Here is a 23,119-nt window from a genome sequence, read left to right on the forward strand (position 1 = left end):
GGCTCAGCGGCCATGGCTCATGGGCCTAGCCGCTCCGCGGCATGTGGGATCTTCCCGGACCGGGGCACGAACCCGTGTCCCCTGCATCAGCAGGCGGACTCTCAACCACTGCGCCACCAGGGAAGCCCTAAAAACAGCTTTTGAAGATCCACCCACCCTAAAAAAAAAAAAACTATCTAGATTCATCACAGGACTCATGGCTTTTACTCAAACTTACCAATCTGAACTAAAACTGACATAGCCATTTTCATGATCCTTCACTCCCATTATATACTCCTTACTTCCCATCTCTAAAATGTCCATATGCTTGACCTGCTCACTCATATTATCTAAATGCATAAATGCAAACAAAATATTCTTTCAGTAAATGTTTATTGAGGTACCACCTATGTACCAAACACTGGGGATACAATGCTCATTTGAAAAGATACAGTCCCTGCTCTCATGATGCTTAAGGTCTAAGGGAAGAGGTAGATGGTCTTCAAATAGTCATGTATTTTATTTTATTTTACTTTATTTTTTTAATAAATAAATTTATTTATTTATTTTTGGCTGCGTTGGGTCTTTGTTGCTGCGCGCAGGCTTTCTCTAGTTGCGGCGAGTGGGGGCTACTCTTCATTGCGGTGTGCGGGCTTCTCATTGCGGTGGCTTCTCTTGTTGCAGAGCACAGGCTCTAGGCGCACGGGCTTCAGTAGTTGTGGCACGTGGGTTCAGTAGTTGTGGCTCGCAGGCTCTAGAGCTCAGGCTCAGTAGTTGTAGCACGCCTGCTTAGTTGCTCTGCGGCATGTGACATCTTCCCGGACCAGGGCTCAAACTCATGTTCCCTGCATTGGCAGGCAGATTCTTAACCACTGCACCACCAGGGAAGCCCAGTCATGTATTTTAATTGTGACTGCATTAAGTGCTCTGAGAAAAGAAACATGGTTCTACTAGACCTCATAAAAAAGGAACCTGTCTTGGACTTAGGCTTGGGGAAGGCTTCCCGGAGGAGGTGACTTGAGCCAAAAACTGAAGGCTGAATAGGAGTTAACTTGTGAATATGATAGGCAATATGTAGAGAAGGATGTGTGGAGTACCCAAGTAACTGAAACAAGGACAGTGTGGCTGCCACACAGAGAGAGCAATGAGAGATAAGACTAGGGAGGTGGACCCCGGCCAGATCAGCAGGGTCTTATCAGCCATGTACAGATTCTGATCTTTATCATAAGAGCAATGGGAAAACACTGAAGGATTTTAAGCAAAGGAGTTACATGATCATATTTTTAAAAAGATAACTGGCTACAATGTGGAAAATGCAGGGTTGGGAATAGATTGGAAGGTGGGTGGTGTACCAGTTAAAAAGTAAGAAGTGAAGGTAGCTTGGACTAGAGTGGGGTAGTGGAGAAAGTGAGAAATGTACAAATTGGGGATAAATTTAGACAGTATGGCCAATAAGGCTACTGATGGATCGAAATGCAGGGAAATGAAGAGGCAAGAAAGGCTCTTACATTTCTGTCTAGTTCACTCAATGGAGAATGGATCATTAAGATAGGGAACGCTGGATACACATCAGGTTTGGGAAAAAGAGTCTTGTGTACCCTCCCAGCCAGCGTTTAAAATGTCACCCAGGAATCACTAAGGTATGACTGCTCTGCTAGTATTAGACATTGTGACAGACTTTCCTGCATCTTGGCATCATCCCTCTTGGTAGATTCTATAAACTCAAAGCTCCCCTCCTTGGTGAAAGGCAGTCTTATGAAGAAATACTCATGAGAACTGGTGGAGGGAAACTTGGCCAGAGCAGGAAACTGTCTATTGTCCCCTGAGCAGGAGCCAGGGTCTTCGGGTAAAGCACCTGTCTCTAAATCCCAATGACCTTCCCATGTAACTAGATGCCCACACGCCTGCAAAAGAGTTTGATCCTGCAGGAGCTTACAAAGGAAGAGATATTCTTGCACTTCAATTCAAGGGCATCACAGAGGAAAGAATCATCCTGGATTGTCATCAGTTCTAACAAAAATGTTTATTTTGTATTGATTTTTCCCCCACTGGAGACTCCAAAGGCAGCAATTCAAGATGGTTTTACTAATGGAGAAAATGACGAAACAGTATCTAACACCTTAACCTTGACGAACGGCTTGGAAAGGAGAACTAAAACACACAGTGAAGACAACTTTGAGGAACTCCAGTATTTCCCAAACTTCTATGCACTACTGAAAAGTATTGATTCAGGTAAACATTGCTTTCTGACCATGTGGAACAGAAACAGTAATTCCAGGAAATGTGTGGGTGGGTTTTTTTTCTTCCTGTTTTCAATTTCTAAATTCAACCGTCAATGACATATATTATGGCCTCGGGGAAAATAGTTCACATTGATTTTTTTTCAAAAGAAGTGTACTAGCCACGAAATATTTAGGAAAGGGTAATCAGGAAAGGTGGAATTTCTGGATAATTTAATCTTCATGTTAACAGAGGGTTCATTTATTTGTTCAATAAACAGGTATTGAACACATGCTGTGTTCCTGGGATTGTAGTGAACCTTGTACCAATATAGAGATGAATCATAGTGTTCCTGGCCTGACCCAGTTCAGCCTCAACTTTTATTGCAAGTCTCTTTTCAAAAAGGCTTTATTTTCCTCTCTTAGTAAGAACAGTGTATGGAACATAATTTATTATTTTTAAATGATCCAGAATTTTGCTTTTTAGATATTTTCAACTTGTCTTCAAATGAATTGAACTAAACATTGGACTAACGAAGGTCAGGAGCCCAAAACACGCTTGGGAAATGTTCTGCTTTTTTTTTTTTTTTTAAAGTCCTTTATGTGTTGCTCTCTTTTCTTTTCTATGTGCACCAAAATAAGTTGACTGAAGGTCTCAGTTCATGTTTATTTTTGGTTAATCTGCAAGGAGGATAATAATGTGCCAATTTTCTGTTGTTGTTATTGTCCATATAGCTGCCCTGCACTGCCTTATAGCTTTTCTTCTTCCTGTTTAAAGATTCATCGCCAGTTTGAACATTTGTAATAAAGATTTCTGTAATTGTAACATCTTTCCCCAAGAAGTGACCTTAGAGTAGACTTCATTTCTGGGGAACATCCTTTTGTCCTTCAATCCCAGACATCGGCCAGATGGCATCAGCCCCCCTGCTGGTGTCTGCAGGGCTTGTACATCTTGAGGGTCTATTCTTGCCCCACTGGTTGGCAGATACTGAGCTCAGAACCTCTGTCATCCTGGTGAGTCACTTCTTGTCAGTGAAGTGTATCATCATAATACCAGATATTTATATGGATGTGACCTTGAGCAAATAATGTGCTTGCTGAAGTTATTATTTACCTGCCCTTTTCCAGGATTTCTCTCCCGCACCTCTTCTCCCACCTTCCTCTCTCCCAACTTTGTGACTTTTGTGGTATTTTTAAGATTCCACTGTATGGAATATTCTTTATTTTGTGTGTTTTTATCTTTCAGTTTCCTTGACCCCATTCCTTATTGCCTTTATTTTTATAGACTTTTAATCTAAATACTTACACTGAGGTCTTTGATTGTACCCATCTTTTTTACCCAAGGTCTGAACCAATTGAGAAATTCTTAAAACAGACAGAAAACCAAAATATCTTTGCTACTGATACAGACCGGGTTGTAGAATGTAGCTTGGTGTGAGAGCCAGCAGTGGGCTTGTCTACTCCCTACCCTCAGTCTAGCTCTTGGAACAGCCAATCCTGGAAGAGTTTGAGTCTGCACAGCAGGCACATTTTTCAGGTCCCTGCCTTCCACTGTTCCAGGGGAACGGAAAGAAGAAAGATTCCAAATCCCCATCCGTCAAGAAAAGTAGACTAATGGCTGTTGGCTACCAACCTCTCTGTGAGGAGGATGAAAAAATGGGGGGAAAGGCTAGAAGTATGTAGAGAAAATCCTTCCTGGCAGCTGAAAGAATAGGGAAGCAGTCCTCTAGCAACTTAGTTTTTCTTTCCTTCAAAAATGGAAATAGATTTTTTTTCTGATTTTAGAATTAATATAGCCACTGAACTATTATGGAATCATTGGCCATCTTGTTCTATCAAGATACAGAACAGTATGTCAAATATGAAGTTTCCAAGAAATTGTTAGTAGTGGTTGCTTATAGGAAGTAGGAGTTGTGGGGAGGGAGAGGAAGAGAATGTTGCTTTCACTGTTTACTTCTGTACCATTGGAATATTTTCACTATATGCGTTTATTCTTTCAAATGAAATAATTGTTAGAAAGCAATATATACTACTGTTAAAAAATCAACATTGCATTTAAAAAATAAAGAAACATGTGTGTCCCTATTTCAAATATTAAGCTTGATTAATGAAAACAGGTCATTCCTTCCCTCAAAAACATACAAGCAGAGTAGAGAAAGGTTGTTGGGTTACCAATCTTCTAACTTTCCTTTTGAGTTTATGATATCTCAGGTTGCAAACTGTCTCTATCATCTACTCTATCAATAAAATATTGTAGGGGCTTCCCTGGTGGTGCAGTGGTTGAGAGTCTGCCTGCCGATGCAGGGGACACGTGTTTGTGCCCCGGTCCGGGAGGATCCCACATGCCGCGGAGCGGCTGGGCCCGTGAGCCATGGCCGCTGAGCCTGCGCATCCGGAGCCTGTGCTCCACAAGGGGAGAGGCCACAACAGTGAGAGGCCCGCGTACTGCAAAAAAAAAAAAAAAAAAAAAAAAAAAAATAATTTAAAAAAAAAAATAAATAAATAAAATAAAATATTGTAGATTAAGGTAAACCTTTTTGGAGAAGTTATAATTACCCATTTCTGAAAAAGTTCAGTATACCTGTACATTGTTCTGTATTACCAATCAAGTCTTGGGCTTTTCAGAAATTAAATATATTTTAGCTATAAATGGTTTAGCTATATAGGTAGGGAGAACTATTTCAACAAGATGCTGTATTTCATAAATTAACATTGAAAGATGAAGCTATACTCCACTAGTTTTTAAAAAATTATTTTGTCCTTTTATATAGAAAAAGAGGCAAAAGAGAAAGAAACCCTGATTACTATCATGAAAACGTTGATTGACTTTGTGAAGATGATGGTAAAATATGGCACCATATCTCCAGAAGAAGGTGTTTCCTACCTTGGTGAGAGTCCTACCTCTTTTGTTTTCACAGTGGTTAGTTTTCATTGTCCAAAATGAATGAGAGATTTGGCAACAATTATTTTACTAATTTGATAATTTATGCCAAAGTAGCCTGAATCATCTGGGTAATCAGAATTGCCCAGCTTGACAACACATACAAATAAAATTAACCAGACGTTTTCAACTCTTTATATTTATAGATCCAGTTCAAATACAAACATTTCACCTTTGTTATGTTTTGTCTTATTAACATTTTCTAATAATCTCCTCAAAGATAATATTATTAAAATTTGACTTTTTCTTCCCCAATTGTGTTTGCATGGTTGGGACAAAAAAAGTCTTGATTTTAACAAGTGCGGCCTGTGTGTGGTGAGGAGGAAGGAGCACTGGACTAGGCATCAGAAGTTCTGCTTCCTGGTCCCAGCTCTGCCTCAGACCAGGTCTGTCATGCTGAGGAAGGCACTCACCTTTCTGGACCTCAGTTTCTGTATCTGTGAAATAAAGGACTCTGTTACCTCTAACTGGGGCTGGTAAACTACTGGTCATGGACCAGTCTGTCCCATCACCTATCTTTGTATAGCACACAAGCTAAAAACAGCTTTTACATTTTTTAATGGTTGAAAAAAAATCAAAATAATAGTGTTTTGTGACATGAGAAAACTACATAAAATTCAAATTTCAGCATCCATAATCAAGTTTTATTGGAACACAGCTGTGCTTCTTTGTTTTAGTGTTGTCCATGGCTACTTTTGTGCTACCATGCCAACGCTGAGTAGCTGCATATGGCCTGCAAAGCCAAAAATACTTACTAACTGGCCCTTTATAGAAAAAGTTTGTCAACCTTTGATTCCTTGAACTTTATAGATAAGCTTAAACAATCTTTGATTCTGCATGCAGGTTGTTAAAAGAAGAAAAGCCTTTTGATTTCCTGCTTGGTTTAGTTAATCACCAAATACCATTCATCTCAGAGGTCCTTTGGGCAAGATGAACTCATGGCCCCTTTACTCTGATCACTGATGGGGGAGGGAGAATTAAATGGAAGAGAAAATCTCATAGGATAGAGTAATCCAGAGTTGTTCTGTATAAATGCCATTTTTTTCTACATGAAAACTAGTCTTACTTTTTTTTTCTGATTATAAAAGAACATATTTATTCTAAAAAATCAGTCAATGCAGAAAGATATTAAAAAGACAGTGAAAAATCATTCATAATATATATATTATGTATATAATACATAATAATGTATGTGCACATACACATACATACCTATGTCATTTTTTTTCTTTTATCTTATTTAACAAAAAATGGGCTTAAGTTACACACCGTGCTTTGTGGCCTACTTTACGCACTTAATAGTATATCTAAAACATTGTTTCAAATCAATCATTGTTTCATATAAGTACCCTGTGACTTATATTTCACACTTAAGTCATTTATTCTATGGAAATTAATTAGAGATGCTGCAAAGGCTTGTGTGCAAGCCAGGTATTTCCACTATTATTTATAACTGTGCTGTCCAGTGTGATAGTCACATGTTGCTATTTAAATTAACAGTAATTAAAATTAAGCAAAATAAAAAATCTGGTTTCTCAGTTGCTCTAGGCATATTTCAAGTGCTCACTTGCCACAGGTAGCTTGTGGCTACCATATTGAACAGCACAGAAATGAGTATTTCCATCGTTGTGGAAAGTTCTATTGGACAGCACTGGCTTATAGAAACAAAACAATAGAAATAAACTTGCTACCCCACAAGAGGAGACTATATAAATTATTAATTCTTATTTAGACTAAATTTTATTTCTTAATGTTTGCATTTTTAATAATTGTATGTTTATAAATTGTGTTTTAAATATTGTTTATAAACAATATCTTATAAACAATTTTTAATAATTATAGTGTTTATAAACAATAAATAAATAAATATTGTTTATAAAGACTAATGACGGGGGAAATGTCCATGATATACTGTTGAATGCTTAAAGCCATTTAGAATATGACCTTAATTTTGGTTTTAAAAAATGGATATGCATAAAGAAAGAAAGTTGGAAAAAAAAAAGTTAGAAAGAAATATACCAAAACATTATCTGGGCATAGTAAGTTTTATTTTTTCCTTATAACTTTCTGTTCATTTTCATATATAACTTTTACAATCAGAAAATGAGTTGTATGTAGAGAATTTTTCTGTACAAGCATGTTGGCTTTTGACTGTCGCTGCCATGAAGGTACACCCTCAGACCCTCGAGGGCTCAGGGGCAGCATGGGTAGAAGAGAGAGGATTAACTAACTTCCTCTCCTCCATCTCAGCATGTGACAAACAATGATCAGTGATCTACCCTTCTGTTCTGGTCCCAACAATGTATGGTGACTACAAAGGTTGCCAGCTGTGGTCGCTATTTCAAAGAAGAAAGCAGAATGTGTCACACAATAGGATATACTGATTTTCTTCTCAAAAAGGGATGGGGTAGGGTAGAAGGAAGAATTTTCTTGGGGAGAAGTAATACAAAGTAATAACGGAATCTTTATAGACTAATTGCAAAGAAATGCTTGTTTGCAAATAGCCCTGTCCTGTTAGTAAGATGGATATGTGACTGGTTAAATAACTGAATACCAGGGTTGTGGATTCTAATTCATTGACTGCCTTGAAGTGGTCACAGTCTAGATTCCTATCTGATAACACCTACAAGATGTTATTCCAAAGAGCAGAATTAGGACAAAGACAAGAATACAGATTTCAGCTTAATATAAATAGAGAAATTCTCGCCCTTAAGACATCTAACATGATGGAAGTGTTAGCTAACCGTGGTAATCATTTTGCAGAATATAAGTGTATCAAATCAGCATGTCGTACTATACCTTAAACTTACACAATGTTCTATCTTAGTGAAAAAAATATTTTTTAAGACTAACAATAGAACTGGCTGCCTCATGAATTAGTGAGAGCCCTGAATGACAGAAATCCAACTGTTTGGCTTAAGCGACAAGGGAATTTATTTCCTCATGTAACTGAAAAGTCCAGGGGTGGGGGTAGTCTGGCTTCAGGTTTGTGAAGCCTACCACAGTGTGAGGAATCTATCCCTCCCCATCTCACTGACTTTTTGTATGTTGATTCATTCCAGATAAACTGCTCCATTCTGGAAACAAGATGGCTGGTACAGCCCCAATCTCACATCTGCACAGTATAGCAATCCTAGTGGAAAGAGAGCCTCTTTCTCTTAGCATTGAATCTCACTGGCCTGGCTTGAGTCATGTGCTCCTCCTCGAACCAATCACCATAGCCTGAGGGCTGGAGGAGCCAGGCCTGGGTTATTCAGCCACCAGTGGAGCAAATATGCTGAGAGTGGAAGAGGTCTGGGTTCTCCAAAGGAAAATCAAGGTGTAGTTACCAGAAGGCATTGAGTAGGCCAAAACCATAGCTGTCCATTCATTATAGTCCTCAATCACAGTGGTCACAGAAATGTGGAAGGGACTTCTGCAATTAACTGAGTAGGAAGCTGAACTTGAGGATCTCAAATTGTATGCCTTTCCATCTTGAGAGTCAATGAAATATAATCCATATCAAAGCCCCTTACTAGCAGTGCTAATATTGTGGAATTGCTGTTGTGCTATTTCTAGTGAGATTTAAACATTTTTAGTAAAACTTTGAAATTGTCTTTTAGGACATAACATCTTATTTCTTCTCCTCCCCCCTCCAGAAAACTTGGATGAAACAATTGCTCTTCAGACCAAGAACAAGCTAGAAAAAAATGTTACTGACAATAAGAGCAAGCTTTTCCCAGGTATGATTTATTTTAGTATTTTTCCCCCAGCTTTTAGCAAAATAACCCTTTTGAGTGGTAAATCATGAACGTCAATAAACATTGATAAAGAATTACAGATTTCAAAAAGTTTGAAAACCTGAAATCCAACCATGGGATTAAGTAGCTATAACCTTGGCCAGTCAGCACAGAAATTTAATCCCAAGAAGCATTGAAAAGAAATGAGGACTTTACTGAAGCGGTGGCTGGTGGGCAAAGGTGCGAGCTATATCCCAAGTTGAGCAATCCTTCCTAAAATTCTCCTTTACGTATCTTTTTCTCTCCCCAGGTCACCACTGTCCCTGACCCTCTGCCCCCACCTGCTGCTCCCTCTCATTCTCTCCCCTCCCAGCTCTTCTTTCTCCTCTGGGACAGTCTGTGCCCCCGTGTGGTATGATTTATGCCCTTCTCTTGGTTTCTTCACTTCTGCATCTCTACCCACCACCCTGCTTAGCATGGCGAACACCACGGAGCAGAGCTGTGCAAAGGAGAATTTCAGGGATGAGGAAGGCGCAAAAAGAAAAGATCACAAACTCTTTTTTTTTTCTTTCTTTTTTTTTTTTTTTTGCGGTACGCGGGCCTCTCACTGTTGTGGCCTCTCCCGTTGCGGAGCACAGGCTCCGGACGCGCAGGCTCAGCAGCTATGGCTCACAGGCCCAGCCGCTCCGCGGCATGTGGGATCCTCCTGGACCAGGGCACGAACCCGTGTCCCCTGCATCAGCAGGCGGACTGTCAACCACTGCGCCACCAGGGAAGCTCAAGATCACAAACTCTTATACTTTTTTTTTTTTTTTTTTTTTGCGGTACACGGGCCTCTCACTGCTGTGGCCTCTCCCGTTGCGGAGCACAGGCTCCGGACGCACAGGCCCAGCAGCCATGGCCCACGGGCCCAGCCGCTCCACGGCACGCGGGATCCTCCCGGACCGGGACACGAACCAGCGTCCCCTGCATTGGCAGGCGGACTCCCAACCACTGCGCCACCAGGGAAGCCCCAAACTCTTATACTTTAATTTTGTGTCCCTATCACAGAAATTATGTACCTATATTTGATAGAATATACAGCCCTTTAAAATGATGTTTTCAAGCAGTTTTTAATAACATGGAAACATTCTTCCATAACGATGCTAATGACAAAAGCAAGGAACAAAATTGTGCCACAAGTATGAAAAAAATATGCATCAAAAAAGTATATATATATACTACAACACTAGTAGTGGATATTTAAGGAGACAATAACTGATTTTTCTTTTTTCCTATTTTTCTGTAGTAATAAACCTTTTACTGAAAAAAGAAAAAAGCTTATCATTAGACTGCTTGACATTCCCTATTTTACTGACTACAGGGATGCATTACCATTGTTTTCAAGGGGTTACCTACTTCAAGTTTTATGATTTTTTAATTCAATATAGGATTTCTAGAAGGAAGTATAGTTATTTTTAAGTGAGAAGTGAGCAAGCGTTATTATTGACAGCAAGGGTCCAATACTCTTCTTTGCATTAGGGTGACCAGGGATAAGGGAGTATGAAGAAAGAGTCAGGAGAGAAGTCCAGCCATAGCTCCAAACCCTTAGGTACTACTCTGAGTAACAGACTGTTCTTCAAAAACAACATCAAGGAGAGATGGGGCAACTACAGAGTTATTTTCATTTGGAATCAAGACTCAAATTTACTTTGGAAACTGACCTATCCCACTTGAATGCCAACATTGATTAAAATAAGGAGAATAATCTACACTCTAATAACACAGTGTGGCAGAACAGAAAAAACACAACCAGAATCCAGAAAGCTGGGGGTGGGGGGTGTTGGCCCAGCTCTTCTGCTAACTCAACGGGTGGCCTTCGGCACATCTCTCCCCGCTTTGGGCCTCAGTTTCCTCTTCTGTGAAATGGTGGGAAGGGAGGAGTCACACTAGATAATCACTAAGATCTCTTTCAGCTCAAAAAATGATCTGACCTCAAACTACACCTTTTTAATAAATTTTATTTCTACACTAGGAATTAATTAATAGATAGGAAATAGGGTTATAATAGTGCACAATCTGATTACAGTGCCATCAGAGAAGAGTCATGAAGAAACAGACAGTACCAAGGAAGAAGCTGCTAAGATGGAAAAGGAATATGGAACCTTGAAGGATTCCACAAAAGATGATGACTCCAACCCAAGAGGAAAGACAGATGAGCCAAAAGGTATGGAATTGACAGCTCTACGTTGACAATGAAATTGGGGAAGCAAAAACTTTCACTTGAAGTGTCATCCAAAAGTCAAGCCCCACCAAATCGGAGAAATTAACATCATCTGTATACAGAAGATTCAGCACGTGGTACCTTTATTTGAATAGCAGTTTTTTTTAATGGTCTTGAGTCTCTTGGAATGGCAAACTGGTTTCATCTTTTGATGGACTTTACGTCCAATGGGCTTTTGCACTTTGGGAGGAACACTCATGACCATTTGTGCATTGTTCAATGTCCAATTTATGATCTTATGAATTTCTTAAGCAATATTCATTTAAACATAATTGACACTCCTCTTAATAGTCACATACTACTTATTTAACGAAGTCATCAAAATTTATGGATTTAACAAAGCAAATTTTCTTAATCATTTATACTGATTGCAATCTGACACTTTCAAAGACTTGATTAAAAATCATAATTCAAATATATTACATTTCCTTAAATAACCTAAATACCTTAAAAAAGCAGAAAAGCACACACAAAACTAGCCCAGTAATTATAAAACTTGTTTTTATCCTTATTCTTACACATTCCTGGGGTCAAATTATTACTCAGCTCTAGTAAGTCTATATGGTATAAATTCACATCTTCCTAGGTTTGAGAAACTTTACTATACCCAAAGAAAAAGACCCTATGAAGTTGCAAGTTCAAAGTCATTAACCCTCTGATTTCAGGTCAGGATGTGGGATCTGGTTGCACAGTCCAGTGTTTCAAGCCCCTTTAATTACAAAGTGTGCTGGTTACATCATAGAAAATTTATGTCTGTATCTCAGATAGATATTCTTTTTCTGAAACTCAGTGTCTTTACCAGAAGCTGTGAACAGATGGCTTAAACCTACTTTATTTTTCTGTCATGATATATTGAACTCTTTGGTATAACTGGAACCCTATTTATATCTTTTCTGTATCTCATTAGTAGGGTCATCTAGAGGTTTCCTTCCCTGGAAGCTGAGGGAATGGGTCATTGCTCTCTTGGGAGAGGGGGTGGCAAGTGTGACATTCAGCTAATTTATCATCTGGAAATACACCATTGGGCTCCCTTTTCATTGTTTATTACATATAATCATTAGTGGCAATGAACTGAGGGAATTCCCTTATTCCTTGCTGTAATATGATAGGAGACCACAAAAGCTGATCATGTTCATGGTATAGCTCTTAATTTTGAAGAGACTGCTTGGCCCTCATACAAGTTCCCAATCTCTCTTGCTCATACAAATAGAAACAGGTTCACATTCATACTTGATAATAGACCCATGCTTAACAGTGTCTATGTATTAAGTAGAAAAGAAAGAAGCTAGCTATGTATTTAATACCTTGTAACTTAATAACAGCGAAGAAGTACAAACTGGGCTTCCCTGGTGGTGCAGTGGTTGAGAGTCCGCCTGCCGATGCAGGGGACGCGGGTTCGTGCCTCGGTCCGGGAAGATCCCACACGCCGCGGAGCGACTGGGCCCGTGAGCCATGGCCGCTGAGCCTGCGCGTCCGGAGCCTGTGCTCCGCAACGGGAGAGGCCACAACAGTGAGAGGCCCGCGTACCGCAAAAAAAAAAAAAAAAAGTACAAACTATTTCTCTCTTATATTACTACTGTCTTCATTAACACTTTATATTAAATTTCTCCATTTATGTAAGTTGTTCCAGTTAATGATAATAATGACGATGATGATGATTTTTCTGTTTAAATTGGTGTAACTTGGGCAGTAACCCGGCCTCCAAGTTTCTCCTTTGTCCTTTTTGCCCTGTACCCAGTGGTTTTTAAAGCATCTATGCTCTCTGGCAACAACAGGCTATTTTTTTTAAATTGAACTATAGAAAAATGTTGTATTAGTTTTAGGTATACAGCAAAATATATATATATTTTTTCAGATCCTTTTCCATTATAGGTTATTACAAGATATTGAATATAGTCCCCTGTGCTATACAGTAGGTCCATGTTGTTTATTTATATATAGCAGTGTGTATCTGTTAATCCCAAACTCCTAAATAGGCTATTCTAGACCTACTCTGAATTTTCCTGTCCCCCCACAAAAAAAAAAAAACTTGAAATCAATTCTCCTTCAAAGAGTTCTGGTTCCTTTATGTAGAAAATATAGAAAATCCAACCTGAGTTACATAAGTTCAAATGAATGGTGATGTTGGCCAAAGGTACTGCTTGTATTCCAGTTATTGGGACTTTTGGACACAGGGCCGAAAAAGAAATTTTTTCTTAATATATCAAGTTCATGTCTATTTTTCCTATCTCACAAAGTTTTAGATTATTACACCCCTCTTCTCTCTAGGATGGATTTCATAGACCACCACAATTTTCTCCTATATTGACATTACTGACATATGAACTCTAATTGTTTGGTGGTAGCCTATGTTGGGAAAGGTTATGAGGTTGCATCTGGACTCAGGAGGAAAGAATGTTGCGATGATTAATTAATAATGTTTGTCATGGGCATGGAAACGGGGAATTGGTGATATATGTGTCGCTTTTGCTGACCAGTCATGCTGCCTTGATACTTCCAATCAACCCTAGGCCCACTTTGGATGAGTGGTAAAGTTTTTTTAATATCTTTTAAAAATTATAGTAAAATATACATAACATAAAATTTACCATTGTAGCATTTTTAAGTGTACAGTTCAGTGGCATTAAGTACATTCATACCATTGTGCTACCATCACCACCATCCATTTCCAGAACTCTTTTCATCTTGCAAAATTGAAACTCTAAACTCATTAAATAGTAACTCCCCATTCCCCCTCCTTCTTCAGCCCCTGGCAACCATCATTCTACTTTCTGTCTCTATGAGTTTGACTACTCTGGGTACTTCAGATAAGTGGAATCATGCAGCATTTGTTCTTTTGCTACCAGCTTATTTCACTTAACATAATGTCCTCAAGCTTCATCTATGCTGTAGCGAGCGTCAGAATTTCCTTCCTTTTTCCGGCTGAGTAATAGCCCATTGAATGTATATACCACATTTTGTTTATCCATCTATTTGCCTATTGACACTTGTGTTGCTTCCACATTTTGGCTATTGTAAATAATGCTGCTCTGAACAAATATTTCAAGACTAAAAAATATTCAATTTGAGCAGGGGGAATATTCCTAGAAGTGGAATTTTTAGATCATATGATAACTCTATTTTTAATTTTTTGAGAAACCAGTGTTTTCCATAGTGGTTTCATCCTTTTACATTCCCAGCAACAGTGTGCAAAAGTTCCAGTTTCTCCATATCCTCACCAACACTTTTATTTTCTGATGGTTTTTTGTTTTGTTTTGTTTTTATGGTGGCCATCCTAATGGATGTGAGATGGAGGATGAGTGGTAAACTTCTGAAAGACAGCTAAGCAGGAAAAGAGTGGTCCTGTGGCCTGAGATAGAGAGCTAGGAATTGGGCAGCACAAAGGACTACAGTTCAGTGTGCCTGGATCATCTCCTCTGGGAGCAACCCACGTGTGATGACCATCCTTCCCTAGAACAGAGCAAGCTATATCTATCTAGGTCAACTGACTCGCTGAGGCAGTATGCTCATTGCTTAGGACAACACCTTATATCGCTGTGCAAATATCCCTAGGAATGGGTGCTACCAGGTCTCTTACTTGTTTTAGGAAAGCATTATGTAAAAAAGGAATATGAAGGAGTTGATTCTTGGTAGCCCACTACTTCCTGTTTAGGGTGTGAGTGTGTGGAGACTAATGATGAGGTTAGATTTCTCATTAGGATTTCCATCAGGTAATAACGGGGAGAGAGAGGAGTAAAATTCCATCCAGTTAGTGTTAATCTTTGTGATGGCTCTCCTGAAACATTAGGAAAAGGGTAGGGATTTAGGGCTAAAATTAGTCGCCCCCCCCATTATCTAGAGACTTAATTTACTCATGCTACCGCTGATCCTATTTACTCTGGAATAAGAAAAACTGATTCTAGTATGGTTTAGAAAACACCAAACTGAGCTTAAGCCAAGGGCCAACATTTCTTGGAAAAGATGTAATTAATGCCCAAAAGGACATATTATGACATATATCTTTGTATTCACAGTTGCTTTATTTGCACTTTTCTCAAAGGCTATTTTGCTTCTCTGTTATAAAACCCAGGGAGAAAACACCTGTTGTCTCTAGGCAGAAAAATAAAAGAATCTACATGGGTGAAGGCAGGGTTGGCTGGGTTTCTTGAGACATTTATTCAGCAATAAATAAACATTTATTCCAATGGCATGTCTGGCACTGTGCTCAGAAAGCTACAGAAGGAATTTAAGGACCAATGCCTGCCTTTGAGGACTCAGGCAAGCTCTGAAATGACCTAAGGATAGGCCTTAAGTCATATGTAGGCAAATACAACACAAGCCACATATGTCTCTCCCTTACTGATGAGTCAGCAGCATGTAGAACAGGCTCCCTTCAGAGAGGAAGCTGGAGGACGTTACAGAGCAGAGCAAGAGATGAGGTAATAGCTAAAACCACTTAAGGAAATAATTATAAGCAGGACACATTGGCAGGAATATCTGTAGGGAGTCTGTTTTGGTCTTGCGATATGAAGTGATGGCCCCATCCAACAAAAGCAAATATTGATTAACCATGCCAAGCATATGCTGAGGCCTGTGAGGAAGAGGAATAACAACAACAGACTACATTTATGTCACTCTTCAACTTACAAAGCAAGTTTACATGCATCTCACTTCAGGCTAAATGTAAAAAATCCAATTTAATTACCAGTGATGAAAAATGACACGTTCACCTTTGAAAATATTTTAGACTACTTAAACCCTTGCTTTCTACAGGGACTCACACTAAGAATAATATTTTAAGATATCGATTTCTAGTTGGTGCAGTTATTTGAATGATTTGATAATTATTCCTAAATATAGGGATATGCCAATGAAGTCAAATTCACTCCAATATCTATAATGGTGCTTAATTTTTCAAATAAATTGCTCTCTGGAGACCGAAGAACTTTAAAGTTTTATTCCATGATCTAAGTGGGGCTCTTTTTGCCAGTTCGATGTTTACTCATTCACTTCTGCTCTATGAGTCACTGAAAATCTTTTTAAAAAATCATCCAGGGGGTGAAATAAGCATTACAATACCCGTAAACTCATTCCAATGCTATCATTTGTCAAGTTTATGGCTGAATGGAATTAAGATGAAAAGGTCATCTCTAAGATAACTTTCCCCTAAATATCCTATCATCCCCCTATCTTTTTTTTTTTTTAATCTTTAAAAATTTTTATTTATTTATTTATTTTTGACTGTGTTGGGCCTTTGTTGGTGCATGCGTGCTTTCTCTAGTTGCAGCGAGCAGGGGCTACTCTTCATTGCAGTGTGTGGCCTTTCATAGCAGTGGCTTCTCTTGTGGAGCACGGGCTCCAGGCACACGGACTCGCTAGTTGTGGCTTGCGGACTCTAGAGCACAGGCTCAGTAGTTGTGGCGTAGAGACTTAGTTGCTTTTCAGTATGTGGGATCTTCCCAGACCAGGGCTTGAACCCGTGTCCCCTGCACTGACAGGTGGATTCTTAACCACTGCGCCGCCAGGGAAGTCCCCCCGTATCTTCTTTACAGAAGCCAGAAAAGAGAAAGCAGCTTATTTAATTAATAAATTGATAATAAGTTGACTAACTCACAGGGATGCTTTTATTTTTAAAGCAACACAGGAGGGGAAAATTTGTGTCTTTATTCAAGCCCCAAGGCATTCTGTTGGAAATGTCCAAAAATAGTGAGGCCGTCTCCTTCTCTATGAGTCAGCAAGTGTGCCAGGAGCTAAGGCAGGCCAGAGACCTACCACCAACACAGGATTTTCCAGGACAGCGAAGGAGAATTTCTCCCCATGTACAGAAACCACGATCTTCTTTTCAGAATTCACTCCTTAATTTACAAATAAGTAAACCAAGCCTTAGAAGATGAACAGTCTCACCCAAGAACTCATAGGCAAAGAATGGCAGAGCTGGGGCTTGAACTTCTGTCCCTTGACTCCCACCAGTGGTCATCCCAGCATCCCATGCTGCATCTTGCAGGCATGTCAAATGGCATCATTTTGCACAAATTCTTTTTTTTTTTGGCAGCGCCATTCGGCTTGTGGGATCATTATTATTATTTTTTGAGGGGGTGCTGTGTTGGGTTTTTGTTGCTGCGCGTGGGCTTTCTCTAGTTGTGCGAGTGGGGGCTACTCATCGTTGCAGTGCACGAGCTTCTCATTGCTGTGGCTTCTCTTGTTGCAGAGCATGGGCTCTAGGCTCGCAGGCTTCAGCAGTTGTGGCACACAGGCTCAGTAGTTGTGGCACACGGGCTCAGTAGTTGTGGTCGCGGGCTCTAGAGCACAGGCTCAGTAGTTGTGGCGCACGGGTTTAGTTGCTCTGCGGCATGTGGGATCTTCCTGGACCAGGGCTTGAACCCGTGTCCCCTGCATTAGCAGGCGTATTCTTAACCACTGTGCCACCAGGGAAGCCCAGCTTGTGAGATCTTATTTCCCTGACCAGGGATTGAACCCGGGCCCTCGTCAATGAAAGCGCCAAGTCCTAACCACTGGACCACCGGGGAATTCCCACAAAAATTCTTTAATTGAATGGCTCTGGGGCCCACCTTGACATCCATGATACCAGTATCAGTTGCTTTGTTCAAACCTATAAACATATAATCTTTACTATATGGAATTTTAATCATTACATCAAACAATTTTCATAAGCACTCTTTTCAAACATTTAATATCTTCAGTATATCCAATATTCAGTAGGTTAAAGCTATTGATTTCTACAGAGTTGTTTGTTTTGTCTTGGTTTGGTTTGGTTTTTTTGAGGGGATGTTTGCAGAGCAGAGGAGCATATCAGGATCAGGACAAATTCATGTATAATAAAGGATATTTCTCTTGCAGGGCTGAGAACCAGAACAGCCAGAAAAACAGGGCTGCATCTTAACTCTGGCCCTCTTCCCATCTGCGTCAGCATACATTTTAAGGCTTGTGCCATATTACCTCAGCCATGAGCTATTTTTTTCCAAAGGAAGCTGAAATTAATTTGAAAAAAATAGGCCAGTTTTCCAAAGTGGACTCTCATGGGCTTTTAATGCACACTGTGTAAATAAAAGATTTGCTTTACAGCTCCCTAGAAGAGAAAATGTAAACAGGAACCAGCTGCTTGTCTCTAAGAGCAGAGGAACACCTGCTTTTATTCCTGTGTTTCCAGTGCCCCAGCAAATGTGTGGAGGTCCCACCACTGGTGGCAGTGGTTCCCAAATTTTGCCCCACATTCGAATCATCTCAGGATTGCTTTTAAAAAATCCTGATACTTAGTCCCTCCTCCAGATATTCTGATCTATTTGGTATGAGTAACCCAGGCATCAGGATTTTTAAAAGCTCCCCCAAGTGATTCCAATGTGCAGCCACGTTTGAGAACCACTGCCTGTTGGCCAGTTTGGTAATGACAACAACAGTCACTAAATCTCTACTCGAACAGGTGAATTTTACCCAGTTCCACTCATTAGAGGTTCCAGATTCATTCTGGTTCAAGATCAGGCTCTGACCCTTACTCAGCTGTCTGCTTGGGCACATCACTTAGCCTCTCTGAGCCTGAGTTTCCTCATGAGTAAAATGGGAACAATAATGCTTATTTCATAGAGCTCTGTGAAGATTAAGTGACACATGGATATAGTATGTTTAGCACATTGGTAGGTGTTTTACTTATTTATTTATGCATGCATGCCCGCCTGCCTGCCTGCCTGCATTGGGTCTTCGTTGCTGCATGCAGGCTTTCTCTAGTAGCGCCGAGCAGTGGCTACTCTTTGTTGCGGTGCACAGGCTTCTCATTGTGGTGGCTTCTTGCTGTGGAGCATGGGCTCTGGGTGCTTGGGCTTCAGTAGTTGTGGCACATGGGCTCAGTAGCTGTGGCTCGCGGGCTTAGCTGCTCTGCAGCATGTGGGATCTTCCTGGACCAGGGCTCGAACCCGTGTCCCCTGCATTGGCAGGCGGATTCTGCCAGTGCAGAATCCGCCTACCGATGCGCCACCAGGGAAGCCCTCGTAGGTGTTTTAAATTGTTTCTGATGTAATTATCATTTAAATTCAGAATCCATTGAATTTCAAGTCTTGTAAATAAACAATTCATTTTTTGAGGAAGGAGGGAAGGGAGGGAGGGAAGAAGGGAGGGTGGAAGGAAGGAAGGAAGGAAGGAAGGAAGGAAGGAAGGAAGACTTATACCATTTATTCTTTTTAAAAATTGTAGTTTCCCTAGTTTGGATTCCATGCTCACCAAACAATCTTCTGATTATGATTAGCTTCTATATAAGAAGCCTTCATCCATTTACTCACTCAACAAATATTTACTGAGCGCCTATTTTGTATTAGGCTTTATTCTAGGCATGGGAGTACATCAGCAAACAAGAAATATTTCTAAGGGAGGAAGACAAATAATAAGCTTAATAAATAAATTATGTGATACGGTAGAAAGTGATACATACTATGGATAAAAATAAAGCAGAAAATGGGAATGAGGGTGATGGGGGTGGGGGGATTCTATTTTACGTTAGAGAAACAGCCCTAATCATGTATGTTATGATCCACAAGATAATAGCCTTTTAATGGATTACAGTCTAGCTTTCTTTAAGCTGCAGTAAACTCAGTCTTTATTGTGGGATGATAATGTTAATATGGTAAATGAAATTAGTTTTCATGCATTTCATACTTTTAAAAATTCAACACCATTTTTATAGGTAATTGGTCACTGAGCAAAAAGCAACCTGACAAGATGACACTGAGTCCCCTCCTTCCAATTGTCTTAGGTTGGGTTCCCTCCAAAGCAGACTGAGAGGAGGATTTGAGGTGGCATTTTTAATTGGCAGGTGACCCCAGGAAGCTCTACTGGGGGATAGGTCCATGAGACAGGGAAGGGAAAGAAGCCACTGTGGTGCGTTAATGAGCAGACTTCAGCTGTGTGTGTGGGGCTCGGTCCCATGAGGACCTCTGGGGACCATGTAGACCGAGCCCAAGGAGTGAGGAAGCTGGGGTGTATATCTGCCAATCCTGTCCATCACTGGCTGAGGGCTTCTCTATTAGCATATCTAGAATACGGGAAGCAGGAGGGTGGGGAATCAACAGTGTCTGCTACACTATGGCCAAAACCTCATATTTATATTTTACTCTCCTAATTCAGAATTTTTAATATAGTGTCTAAACAGAGTCTAAGCTGGGATATTCCTTTTCCCAAATAAGCTCTCCACAGGGTGTGGAGAAAAGGGAACCCTCCTACATTGTTGGTGGGAGTGTAAATTGGTGCAGCCACTATGGAGAACAGTATGGAGATTCCTTAAAAAACTAAAAATAGAACTACCATATGACCCACCAATCCCACTCCTGGGCATTATCTGGAAAAAACCGTAATTCGAAAAGATAATGCACCCCAATGTTCACTGCAGCACTATTTTCAATAGCCAAGACATGGAAACAACCTAAATGTCCATCGACAGATAAATGGATAAAGAAGATGTGGTACATCACTCAGCCATAAAAAGGAACGAAATTGAGTTATTTGTAATGAGGTAGATGGAACTAGAGTCTGTCATACAGAGTGAAGTAAGTCAGAAAGAGAAAAACAAATACCGTATGCTAATGCATATAATACGGAATCTAAAAAACGGTACTGATGAACCTAGTGGCAGGGCAGGAATAAAGACACAGATGTAGAGAATGGACTTGAGGACACAGTGGGGGAAGGGGAAGCTGGGACAAAGTGATAGAGTAGCATTGACATATATACACTACCAAGTGTAAAATAGATGGCTAGTGGGAAGCAGCCACATAGCACAGGGGGATCAGCTTAATGCTTAGTGACGACTTAGAGGGGTGGGATAGGGAGAGTAGGAGGGAGACGCAAGAGGGAGGAGATATGGGGATATACGTATGCACGTAGCTGATTCACTTTGTTGTACAGCAGGAACTAACACCCATTGTAAAGCAATTATATTCCAATAAAGATGTTTAAAAAAAAAGATGTGGTATGTAAATGGAATACTACTCAGCCATTAAAAAAATGAAAGAATGCCATTTGCAGCAACATGGATGGACCTAGAGATTATCATACTAAGTGAAGTAAGTCAGGAAGAGAAAGACAAATATCATATAATATCACTTATATGTGAAATCTAAAATATGACACAAATGAACTTACCTATGAAACAGAAACAGACTTATAGACACAGAAAACAGACTTGTGGTTGCCGGTGGCAGGGGTGGGGATGGATTGAGAGTTTGGGATTAGCAGATGCAAACTATTATATATAGGATGGATAAACAACAAGGTCCTACTGTACAGCTCAGGGAACTATATTCAATATACTGTGATAAACCATAATGGAAAAGAATATGAAAAAGAATGTATATATATGTGTGTATATATATAACTGAATCACTTTGCTGTACAGCACAAATTAATACAACATTGTAAATCAACTATACTTCAATAAAATAAATTTTAAAACTTAAAAAAAATAAGGGGACTTCCCTGGTGGCGCAGGGGTTAAGAATCTGCCTGCCAGTGCAGGGGACAGGGGTTCGAGCCCTGGTCCAGGAAGATCCCACATGCCGTGGAGCAGCTAAGCCCGTGCTCCACAGCTACTGAGCCTGCACTCTACAGCCTGCGAGCCACAACTACTGAGATCACGTGCCACAACTACTGAAGTCCGTGCACCTAGAGCCCGTGCTCCGCAACAAGAGAAGCCACAGCAGTGAGAAGCCCACACACCACAACGAAGTGTAGCCCCTGCTCGCAGCAACTAGAGAAAGCCCGTGCGCAGCAGCGGAAGACCCAATGCAGCCAAAAATAAAAATAAATAAATTTATTTTAAAAAATAAGCTCTCCATATTAGGATATAATATCATAGGTAAGATTGTGGGAAGAATGCTTAAAGTTATTCAAAGAGCAAGGCTTTTTTTTAACATCTTTATTGGAGTATAATTGCTTTACAATGGTGTGTTAGTTTCTGCTTTATAACAAAGTGAATCAGCTGTACATATACATATATCCCCATATCTCCTCCCTCTTGCGTCTCCCTCCCACCCTCCCTATCCCACCCTCTAGATGGTCACAAAGTGCGGAGCTGATCTCCCTGTGCTATGTGGCTGCTTCCCACTAGCTATCTATTTTATGTTTGGTAGTGTATATATGTCCATGCCACTCTCTCACTTTGTCGCAGCTTACCCTTCCCCCTCCCCGTGTCCTCAAGTCCATTCTCTACATCTGGCGTCTGCGTCTGCCACCTGCGTCTTTAGAGCAAGACTATTTTCACACATCCTCAAAAGTTTCAGAAGCCCTAATTACCTGATGTGCTAATGGCAAATCATTATTATCTATTTATTAAAGCAAGCCCTATGAGAACCACTAATTTGATTTAAATTCTTTAAAAATAACGAAGTTGCATTCTTTAGAAATAGTCTAAGATTTCTTTCCTTCTTCAACATGCTTTCTCTAACCGAATTAATTGGAAATAATGCTGTGTTTTTTGGTTTTGCTTTTTGTTTGTTTTGTTGTTGTTACCAAATCTGATGACCTTCTTAGCAAATGGGCAACAGACAATGAAAATCTTTTTTTTGCTTTATAACAAATTTAATGTTATACATATACATATGTTCCCATATCCCCTCCCTTTTGCGTCTGCCTCCCACCCTCCCTATCCCACCCCTCCAGGCGGTCACAAAGCACCGAGCTGATCTCCCTGTGCTATGCGGCTGCTTCCCACTAGCTATCTACCTTACGTTTGGTAGTGTATATATGTCCATGCCACTCTTTCACTTTGTCACAGCTTACCCTTCCCCCTCCCCATATCCTCAAGTCCATTTTCTAGTAGGTCTGTGTCTTTATTCCTGTCTTACCCCTATGTTCTTCATGACGTTTTTTTCCCTTAAATTCCATATATATGTGTCAGCATACAGTATTTGTCTTTCTCTTTCTGACTTACTTCACTCTGTATGACAGACTCTAGGTCCATCCACCTCATTACAAATAGCTCAATTTCATTTCTTTTTATGGCTGAGTAATATTCCATTGT

General features: G+C 40.1%; 1 protein-coding gene across 2 annotated transcripts in view; it reads left to right on the forward strand.

The window, feature by feature from the left end:
- SCG3 (secretogranin III) overlaps window positions 1–23,119 on the forward strand; it is a gene marked incomplete at both ends in the record, with an annotated part of 38,343 nt that overhangs the window by 8,583 nt on the left and 6,641 nt on the right. Inside the window, 4 exons of one of the 2 annotated variants that reach the window (XM_079699700.1) lie at window positions 2,020–2,211; window positions 4,970–5,086; window positions 8,778–8,861; window positions 10,927–11,064. In XM_079699700.1, coding sequence (XP_079555826.1) covers window positions 2,020–2,211; window positions 4,970–5,086; window positions 8,778–8,861; window positions 10,927–11,064 — 531 coding nt within the window. The remainder of the gene's footprint in view (window positions 1–2,019; window positions 2,212–4,969; window positions 5,087–8,777; window positions 8,862–10,926; window positions 11,065–23,119) is intronic. The other variant, XM_079699701.1, reaches the window with a different exon arrangement.

This window comes from Hyperoodon ampullatus, assembly GCF_949752795.1.
Source record: "Hyperoodon ampullatus genome assembly, chromosome: 3".
NCBI lineage: Eukaryota > Metazoa > Chordata > Mammalia > Artiodactyla > Ziphiidae > Hyperoodon > Hyperoodon ampullatus.